The sequence below is a fragment of the Mytilus californianus genome, unplaced genomic scaffold (genome assembly GCF_021869535.1).
Source record: "Mytilus californianus isolate M0D057914Y unplaced genomic scaffold, xbMytCali1.0.p SCAF_3, whole genome shotgun sequence".
Classification (NCBI taxonomy): Eukaryota; Metazoa; Mollusca; class Bivalvia; order Mytilida; family Mytilidae; genus Mytilus; species Mytilus californianus.
The window spans coordinates 65,517,832-65,529,174 of record NW_026262679.1 but is presented as its reverse complement, the minus strand read 5'-3'; the positions used below and the strand labels follow the sequence as shown (position 1 = coordinate 65,529,174).

Here is an 11,343-nt window from a genome sequence, read left to right as displayed (position 1 = left end):
ATTTAATAGAATGCAAACAATGCAAAAAACAATACATTGGTCAAACGGGAAATAGCCTAAAAGAAAGATTCAGGGGACATCTACAGGACATCAACACTGAGAATAATACAAAACCAGTCTCGAAACACTTCACCTCAAATGGTCACAATAAACACGACGTCACCATAACAGGCATAACAACCACAGAACAAAACATAAACGTCAGACTAAGAACGGAAGAAGCTCTTATACATAAATTTGGAAGCACCGAACCCTGGGGCCTTAACAGACGATATGGCTAATACGAAGATTACCAAAAGAAAAGAAACTACAGGAACTTTCACAAGACGATTTAATTGCAAAAAATGCCCGAAAACTTTCTGCAGTATTTCTACTTTACGAAGACACCATAAGGAACGCCACGAACCAGTCGCAACAATGTTTGAATGCAAACATTGTGTTGCAACCTTCACTAGAAAATCAAATGCCGTAACACACCTTAAATCAAAACACCCAGATAAAGCCAGAGAAGATTATAATAGCTTCCAACAAAATCCTCGTGAAATGGCCAAAGCAATAGAAAAATGGAGACCACCATTTGAAGCCGTACAGAAAAAAGAATGGAACGGGAAAACACCTACATTCAGGACAATACCAGCTAAATCACCGTATGAGTATCACCAATCATCCACCTCAAAACCGAAAAAACCCTCAACAAGTGATTTGGAACAAGACCTGTACCTGTCGGATTCCGACTCTTCTTTAAATAACACTCCGCAATACATAACAAACGATTACGGTTATGTCATGGACCTTACTCAGGAAGACTACATAGACCTGACAACAAGCAGCAGTGATGAAACCATATGTTTAGATGAGCTACCGGAAGAACTATGGGACAGACATGTGTTTGTACATTCTATTTATAACATTTTTAGCTGAGACAATAATAACACAGAGTTGATATACAAACAATTTTAATTTACTTTCATTTTCATGTTGACAATCTATTTATATACATTTTCTATTTATACTTTCACTATTACCTCCCTTTCATAACAACTACTATACTATGACGTTGTCACAAGACAACCCGATTGTACACTTAAGTATGTTCAATGTATTATTTGTATCCTGATGACGGTGCCCTAGGCACCGAAACATGTCGATCAATAAATTTTCTGCAGCAGTCCCTCCAGTGTTGTTGTTATAAGACTTTCTACATTATTGTGTTTCATCATAACGACCCTGCATACCCGAGGTATCCACTTCAGGGACTCTAACTCACTACAGACTCACCAGGCGTTGGTTCACTTTCGTTTGTAATTAATAAAAATAGATTATTATCTAATTAAAGGATTTCACTTCATAATTTTTTTTATATATATATAGCATTCAGAAAATTAGTTTATACAAAATAACAATCAAACCTGCCAAAAAATTCTTCAAATAATTAACCAAAGAATGTCTTTTAAAAAATGAGTTATCTCCCTTTATACAGAAATATGGTTTAACATAGTACTCTAACATTAGATATGGTCCAGAGTTATGGTCCATAACTCTGGACTAAATCATCAGACAGGAACAAAATTCGAACTTGATCTATAACTTGTCATGGCAAAACTTATATACCAAATATCAAACAATATCTTCAAGAACGAAGAAAAAAAGTGTGGAAAGCTGATTTGCTGGATTGACGGATGGACAGACGGACGGACAGACGGACAGAGTGCAAACCTAAAGTCCCCTTTGACTTCGTCAGTAGGGGACTAATAAGGAGTGTATTTCTATTGAGTTCTTCTTCAAATTCTAATGCCTGATTTAATTGTCCAAGTGCTTTTTTTGATGTGTATGCAAGGTGATCTCTGCATTTTCTTATAATACCATCCTGTTGTTCTTGGCTGTTGAAATTAAAGAAACAACGATCATTTCTTCTATGACATGGGTCAACTTTTTCTGTTGAAGTTGGTTTTTCTATTGGATCTGTATCTGCATTTTTAAAGCTAATACCAATTTTAGTGCCATCACATGCTAAGAATTTTGGGTTGTATTTGCAGATAGAGCAAGGCTTTCTGAAATCAGTCTTAAATTTACTACTCCATGAAAACCACCAAGTAATGAATGTTTGAGGGGACATAAATTTAGCTGAATTAAGAAAATTTCTCCTGTATTTTTTGCTCATGATTTTGCAATATGCACTGAAAGTGACATGAGAGTTCAATGCATGATCTACAAAATCCCAGCCAATCTCATCTCCTGCAGCAGTTTCCTTTGAAAGAAAATGGAGGCTGTCTGAAGATCCAACATATTGAACTTGGCAGTCTGCATTTCCTGCCAAGCAATTCCTACCAAATACCTGAAAAAGATGAAAAGCAAATTGCATTTTTCTTCTACAAATTTTAAGCCATAATATCGATATAATCTGTTTCTGATTCATCAGGGAATTCAAGTACAATGTATCTGTATAATATTTTTAAATCAGTTGAGTAGAAAATATACTATTTTAAATGAAATATTATAACTTTTGATATAACTATGTTCATACTAATTAATGCATAAAAGAAATAGTGAATTTATATAGGTTAGGGTTATATAAAATATTTCTTGGAATGTATTGGCAGGAGCATTTTGTCAGATAAATTAGTATTTTTAAAATACAATTTTGTAGGACATTCTGCACACTACACATTTATTTATACTACACTTTAAAACAGAATAAATCAATTTTTAATGACTTTGTATAGGGCCCACACTAGAATTTGAAAATAGAGAAATTAATAACCTCACTTTATATGCACTGGTAAATGTTTGTCTCATCAATGATATGAATGATATTAGGAGCAAGAAATGATTGTAACAGGATGCTGTTATGAAGTCTCCCAAACGAAGCTCCCATAATTCGTAATTCCCAGGGTCGCCTGACATTGGGCAACGTCCAGTGAAAAATGGTTTGGTCCAGTTAAGTTATATGCATTAGTGATGCCTGGGGACTAACCTTGTATATCATTCAAATCATCTTGACATGACAAACCAGAATATATATGGTTTAGGGGTGGGGATCTCGACCATTTGCAAGATACTTGAACATTGGGGGTAGGGAGGAACCCCTGGGGACTGGCCCTATACATCATTCAAATGTTCATTACATGACGAACAGGAATATATATGGTTTACGGGTGGGGATCTCAACCATTTACAAGATATTAGAACATTGGGGGTGGGGGGAACCCCTGGGGACTGACCGTAAACGTCATTCAAATGTTCGAGACATGACAAATAGAAATATATATGGTTAAGGGGTGGGGATCTCAACCATTTACAAGATATTAGAACTTTCTCAAATGGCAGGGGGTCGGGATGACCCCTGGGGACTAACCCTGTATATCATTCAAACCATCTTAGCATGACAAACCAGAATATATATGGTTTAGGGGTGGGGATCTTGACCACTTAGAAGATATTAGAACTTTCTTAAATGGCAGGGGGTGGGGGTGACCCCTGGGGACTAACCCTGTATTTCATTTGATGTGCTTTATCATGACAAACCAGAATATATATGGTTTAGGGGTGGGGATCTCGACCATTTACAAGATATTAGAACTTTCTCAAATGGCAGGGGGTCGGGATGACCCCTGGGGACTAACCCTGTATACCATTCAAACCATCTTAGCATGACAAACCAGAATATATATGATTTAGGGGTGGGGATCTTGACCACTTAGAAAATATTAGAACTTTCTTAAATGGCAGGGGGTGGGGGTGACCCCTGGGGACTAACCGTGTATTACATTTGATGTGCTTTATCATGACAAACCAGAATATATATGGTTTAGGGGTGGGGATCTCGACCATTTACAAGATACTAGAACTTTCTCAAATGGCAGGGGGTCGGGATGACCCCTGGGGACTAACCCTGTATATCATTCAAACCATCTTAGCATAACAAACCAAAATATATATGGTTTAGGGGTGGGGATCTTGACCACTTACAAGGTATTAGAACTTTCTTAAATGGCAGGGGGTTGGGGTGACCCCTGGGGACTAACCCTGTATTTCATTTAATGGGCTTTATCATTTAGAACATTTTCAATTAAAAAGATTGTGTCTATCACAAACGGTTTTCAATTCTTAATCATTTGAAAATTTAAAAAAATAAAATCCCATAGGGTTCTATAGTAAAACCCTCTTTTCTTTTTGCCCCTCAAAGTACCCCTTTATAAACCCCATTGCACAAACAAAACCCTGATTGCACCACTAGACATGTTAGTCTAACATATTGTGAAACCCTAAGTTAATCTGACAAGCGGTTTTGGAGAACGGGTGCGGACAAGTTCAAATTTAAAAGCGGCGGAAGAGGAAGAAGAAGAAGAAGAAGAAGAAGAAGAATAATAATAAGAACGGAGCAAAAACAATAAGTCTTCCCAAACTTCGTTTGGGAGACTTAATTAAAGAACCTTAGTGAGCGCCCTCACATACCCAACGTCCCCACTTTGTCATTGGAGAAATAAAATAAGTGTAAGAAAAAAAAATTGTATCAGAAAAAAAAATTGAATCATAATTTCCTGTCAATATGCACATCTACATAGTATGTCCTTATTATCTACACAGTTTCATGAAATTCTGTTGTGTGGTTTGAGAGGAGTTGCGATGACAAAAGGTTGCAGTAGTATATTGGGCAAATAAGTTCAAAGGGGTGTAAATCCTGGAAAAAAAATTGAATCGTAATTTCCTGTCGATATGCACATCTACGTTGTATGTCCTTATTATCTGAAAAGGTTTCATGAAATTCTGTTGTGTGGTTTGAGAGGAGTTGCGATGACAAAAGGTTGCAGTAGTACATTAAAGTAAATAAGTTCAAAGGGGCGTAACTCCTAGAAAAAAAATTGAATCGTAATTTCCTGTTGATATGCACAACTACATAGTATGTCCTTATTATCTAAAAAGGTTTCGTGAAATTTTGTTGTGTGGTTTGAGAGGAGTTGCGATGACAAGAAATAGGACTGACGGACTGACGGACTGACAGACAGACGGACGGACAGACGGACGGACGGGTCAAAAACATTATACCCTCCGCAACTCGTTGCGTTGGGTATAATAACAATGAAATAGGCAAATTACCAAATGACATTCAAAATTGTAGTATCTACATCAGTTTAAAGTTGTCAAGAAGATCCTGGTCTTTTTCATTTCATTAAATTAGTTTATAATTAAAAAGAAATAAAGCGCACATAGTTCTTAAAATTTTAAATAGTTCAAGACTTAGAAAGCATTCTCACTTCAAATCTAGCTGGTCCGTTAGTCAAATACACCACTGTCCTGTACTTCACATCGGTCAATACCCCATTTGGATGGTCATCATCAGAGTAGCCAGCCTTTAATTAAAAGCATAAAATAAAATGTATAATCTTACTTTTTAGCATTGTCATTAATTTTTCAGAATTCATTGTATCAGACATGAAAACCATAAGCAGAAAAATTAAAAATATAAAATGTTGAGATATTCATGCAATCTGACATTTTAGATTTTTTATTTTAAAACTGACAAAGTTTCAATTTAATAAACTGTTGGTTACTAATTTTTACAATGCAACTCATTAGCTATAAAATAATCTGGCGAGATATTTCATTCTAAAATCTAAATAACATGTAAATATCTTGCAAAACAAGCTGAGTTAGTTAAGATACTCTTAAACAATAATGTACATCTAGTCTGTCTTTATTACAAATACAAATCAGACATACTGCACTGGTTACCAGAATTTTGGATACACCAAACCAGGCACTTTATATCTGAGAAACAGTCTATACATGCCCTCAATTTCAAAAATCATTCATACATTTTTGTATTATTCAAAATTATCAGTAAATTGTGTGTTCTACAAGGATCACCAGTCCTTCACCTTTCATCTGATTCCTTAATTCCTAAAATATATGCTACATAGTTTAAGTTTTACCCTTCTCCGTAGAAACTATTTTGTTTTAAATATGTACTACTTTCCAGTATGTCCTTTTTTGACCAGGACTGATTAGGTTGTGTTACAACTTACAAAGTCTATTAATTATTTTTGCAAAGAATTTCTCTAAAGCCAGTGCTAGGGGCAATCTTAAACTTGCATTGAGGTGATATTTTTTTGTTATTTTTTTCTTTGTGTTGAAGGCCTCACTGTGACTTTCAGATGAAGAACAGCAATAACAGCACTGTTCCTTTGCTTTTTGTGTTTTTTTGCTGTGCATGTACTGATTTTGTGTCATGGATGGATACCCAATATCCTTTGTTTTCCAATTTTGTTATATTTTGCACTAATAAAATTTGCGCCATTTAGGGCAGAATTTTGTAGTAGAAATTTAATACGGAGAAAAAAAAATTACCCCACAAAGACATCCATCTTCTAGTACAGGAGGAAAGAGTACAAGTGGATTGTTTCCGGTCAAATACCCTTTAGTGTCTCGAACAATTCCTTCTGCACCATCAAATACAGCTAATCTTTTTTTAATTGCTCGTTGTAAGGCTGGATCATCCTCCTCCTTGGGTCTGTGCTCACTCAAACTTGGGAAATCCCAAAGTCCTGTTGCCGCATTAAAAAAATGTGTCTGAAAACAAAATGTGAAAATATTTAATAAATATAATATAACACACAAAATAAAGTAAGCAGCACTATATGAAAAATCTGGCATCCTGATGTGAATTATTTCTACCATATTTTTTTAGAACATGTATTATAATTCCAAAAATTGTTTAAGGATGATTGCTGCTCAAACTAAAAATAAATAGAATCATTCTTTTTCATGATTTTTACATTCAGTATAGATAGATTTCAAAAAAATGTTAAAAAAAATATGGGTTCATGCGAATTTTTTTTCCGGTATACTCATTTCAAATGAACCCATATATGGCATTTTTCTCAGAGTGGTGAAAAGCTAGAGAAACAGGTTCTGTATAAAAAAAAAGATGCACAATACATTTACAGTGTTCAAATATTTTTATTGATGGCAAAACAAGTAGAATACACATCAGTCTTACATTTTGCAATATTTTTTTTATATAATCATTCAAACAAATTAAGTTATTTTATCAGTTTAGTTAAAATTTGAAAAAGTACGGGAACCACATGATTTCTTGTTATTTTTTTAAAAATAAACCTCTTTGTTATAAATACATCTTCAATTCTTCACAATATTTTCAGAAAATCTTTCTCAAATATTTGTCCTTAATTTCCGAGAAAAAAAAATATATCGTCATGCGCTTTATTTTTAGCTAGACCCCAAAAACCCCAAAAAGTACGGGAAAATGCCTGATTTTTCTCTATTTTCTTAAAATAAACCTTTTTTTTATAAATACAATTTCACAAAATTTTCAGAAAATCTTTCTCATGCATTTCTCCTTAAATCTAAATAAGAAGAATAGATCATCATGTGCTATTTTTTTAGCTAGAACTCAAAACAACACACATAAATGGGGAATGTGTCCATGGGACACAGATGATGCCCCCGTTGCATATCATATAAAGTTATAAAGGGAGTTGGTTTTCCCGTTTGAATGGTTTTACACTAGTAATTTTTAGGGGCCCTTTATAGCTTGCTGTTCGGTGTGAGCCAAGGTTCTGTGTTGAAGACTGTACTTTGACCTATATAGGTTTACTTTTATAAATTTTGACTTGTATGGAGAGTTGTCTCATTGGCACTCATATCACATCTTCTTATATCTACATAACTGAAGAACGGTAAAAGTGACGCTATCCAAATTTGTTATTGATCTGAGTTTTGTAGTAATAAGTATTGTGTATAAGTTTCATAACATTTGGTTGAGGCAAACTTAAGTTAGAGAAAAGAAACAAAAAATTCAGCAATTTTTCCTTTTGTAAAGGGGCATAACTCTAGAACAGTAAAAGTGACACCACAAATAATCAAACTTGATCTGTATTTTGTGGTAATAAGCATTGTGTATAAGTTTCATAACATTTGATTCACAAGAGTGCATAAGCTGAAATTTCTCGCCTGTTTAATTAATTCCATACACCTAATATGAAAAATCTATTGCTTATAGTATCTCAATATTGAAAATTCATGAAAATTTAACATGATCAATGGATTGTGAATTTGAGGTCGGGTCAGGTGACAGGTGTCAGACAGACATGTGAACCTTCAAATGAATATATAGACCAAATATCATTGACCTACCATGAAGAGTTAATGAGAAACAGACCTAATCAAAAAATTTTAACCTGGTCAGTGGACCATGAAAATGAGGTCAGGGTTGGGTGACAGGTGTCAGACTGACGAGTACACATTTGGATGAATCCATAGACTTAAGTATCATTGACCTATCATGTATAGTTACTGAGAAACAGACCTAATCACAAAAACTTAACCTGGTCAGTGGACCATAAAAATTAGGTCAGGGTCAGTTACAGGTGTCAGACTGAAATGTTCACCTTCAAATGATTCCATAGATCAAATATCATTGACCTACCCTGTATAGTTAATAATAAACAGAACTTATCACAATAACTTAATCTGGTCAGTAGACCATGAAAATGTGGTCAGGGTCGGGTGAAAGGTGTCTTACTGACATGTACACCTCCGGAGAAGCATTCCTTATGTCTCCCTATCCCCGACTTTCATCGCAGTTTACAAGATTGTGTGAGGTAGGCGAAATTGACCTTGATACTATCGTACTGACTTTTGATGTCCAAAAAAAGGCAGATCAGACATATTTTTACTTTATTTACTGACTACCTAAGTTTGGGATAAATTGTAATAATAAAATTCCAATTAGACTGAAAAATGTTTTTTTTTGTTAAGAAAAACAATAATTTTACCTAGCGTAGCCGTGCGTTAAATGTATTTCGGCATTTCTCTTCGAAAAATGACTTGTTTAATGAAATAAAACGTCTTATTAGTAAACTTTCTCTCCTTTCTCCGCAATAAAAATAATTTATCTAATTTGTTTGTGTAAAATTTTGTGAAAATATAAGAAGGGGCAATTCTTACCTTTCATACCTTTAGTTTCATTGATAAAACGTAATATGGACTCGTCCAGTTTGAAGGTCATTTAAGTTACTGTACACATTCATGCACGGTCTGATTTAATTAATATACTCGTATGAAAAGCATAAACAGTTTGAATGATAACTTGATCCAATCAAATTCCATAAGATTCAATAACAATGCGCGGTCCACATCATAATAAGTAATAGGGGTAAACTGGGTAGGGAGAAAATGACAGATATTTTAAGTTAATATTCATGCAATAACGAATAAAAATTTGCCAACCAAAAGTTTATCTATAATTTCAAAAACACGTCGTTTTCTATTGGTATAATTTTCGGATCTTTCATTTGCTTATTTAAGGCAATAAAAAGTTTGGGCTTCAAAAGTCTACATAATTATTGACTTTATACAGAAAATTTGTCCTTTTTAAACATATAATGTTTCACAAATAATACATGATTTCAAAGTAATATCATTTCTTAAAACACTACAAAAAATTTCATTCTGATTGATATAGTGGTATTGTCATAAAGTGCGTTGAAATGAACAGTGGTATAGCAAACATCAAATTCCCTCAAAAAATGTTATCAAACACTATAAACAATAATACACAAGTTCCTCTTTACATTTTTTCAAAAAAATCTGATACACTTGAAATAATCTTAGCTGATTTTGTAACTCTTACAGATAATCTGCACTTTTCTGTGAAAATATATTTGATTCCAGATCTACCATTTCTTGTAAAAGTTAACTTTAAATGATAGAAATTAAGCCCACTCTTAGCTATGACAGTGGCTGTTCTCAAGGTAATGACTTTAGAATCTATAAGTAATTTCAATGATGGAAAATTTTGATGCAGTTTTTTCAAACAAGAATATTGATTCAAAATACAATTTTTTGAATGAAAAGCAGTTTTCATTTGACTTGTATTATTAACTTTTTCATTGACAAGCTTTTGCAATGCAGTAACATCTTCCTCAGCATTGTGAGCACCATATGTAAAATCCAGAAGTGTTTGACATAATTTAGACTGAGAATATGAATTCAGACCTGGATACACATTTTTAAACAATTTCAAAGTATCAACAAATCCTAAAATATTGTTTTCAAATCTTGAACCTGTAAAATAATTAAAGAATAAATTTTAACAATTAAGATGATTAATTTCTTGTCTTTAAATTAGTAAACAACAATAAAATCAATAAGCTAATGCTTATATCTGATAACCCTGCTCCCAACCTTTAATATTCTAGAACATGACCACTGTATATAAAAAACTCTGTGGTAAACAGGAAATATGTGTCAAATGGACCTGAAATCATATTTATAGGTTTCATAATGAGTGAGTTGAATATTGCTGCATATCAACTTGAATATTGATTTCAAAGTAATAACAAACAAACCCAAAGTGAATTTGTTAGTACTTACAAATTAAATAAAGAGCAAATACGTGTTACTGTAGCAACTGTCTTGTATAATAAAAATATATCTGTATTTTACAAAGTGTAAAATATAATTTCTTTTTTTTTTAGTCCTAACTTCAAATTGATTTAGTTTTCAAGATGGTAATAATCAGCAGTATTCAAATCAAATACTGTAAAAAAGTAAAAACATTCGCAGGAAGGAAGATCAGATTAGGAAAAAATAAAAGAAGAATGTACATGCGAACACTGATGCCCCCAACATTTGGTCATTGCACACTCAAGTTAGCCTGCAGTAACCAAAAGAGTAAGATACGGACGGTTGGATGGACATGGGTAACACTTAATGCTCCCCACGCCTACAGCAGGGGAATAAAAATCTTAAAATGCATATGATGCAAACAGCCAACTCACAACAAATGACAGATGCAATGTGATGGCTAAAAACTTACTGAGACCTGTAGCTTCAATATCAAAATATATTTTAGTATATTCTGTTGCATCTTCCAGGCACATGGCATTGTTTTCAGGTTTGGATGATAGAGGTGGTATTTCGTTTATGTCTTCTTCCTTCAAATCACAAAGGGCTGCATTTGATTCATAAGTTGTTCCTTTTCTAACTTCACATGCAGATGTTTTCTGAGTCCTTAAATTCAAAGAAAAACGTATGGTTAATTTTTAAAATATGAATTGCATTGTTTGATGCTCTGCTGGTTTTTGCACTGAATGTTTGTGTCATCCGGGCTATTTGAGCTTGTTGTTAGATGTTGGTTTACATTGTATTGAAGACCTAGAGGTGACTCATTTTAAAATATGGTAGCTGAATGTCTACGATATATTTTCATAGTAGTTTGTTACACTGCTATTCGACTTCTCTTCCATAAGAGAGTTATTAGTAAATAAGTTGTAAGTCTGGTCACAATTACATTACTTCCCTTTAAAATTTTTAGAG

The 11,343-nt window shown here is 33.6% G+C and overlaps 1 protein-coding gene across 1 annotated transcript; it reads right to left on the bottom strand.

Moving 5' to 3' along the window:
- Positions 1–939: 939 nt before the first annotated feature.
- LOC127733156 (uncharacterized) lies at positions 940–10,971 on the bottom strand. Its single transcript, XM_052242494.1, has 4 exons — positions 10,844–10,971; positions 6,349–6,570; positions 5,256–5,351; positions 940–2,335 (listed from the first exon to the last, which is right to left on the bottom strand). The coding sequence occupies exons 1-4, from the start codon at positions 10,910–10,912 to the stop codon at positions 1,631–1,633; spliced, it is 1,092 nt and encodes a 363-aa protein (XP_052098454.1). The 5' UTR covers positions 10,913–10,971; the 3' UTR covers positions 940–1,630.
- Between the last annotated feature and the right edge of the window lie 372 nt (positions 10,972–11,343).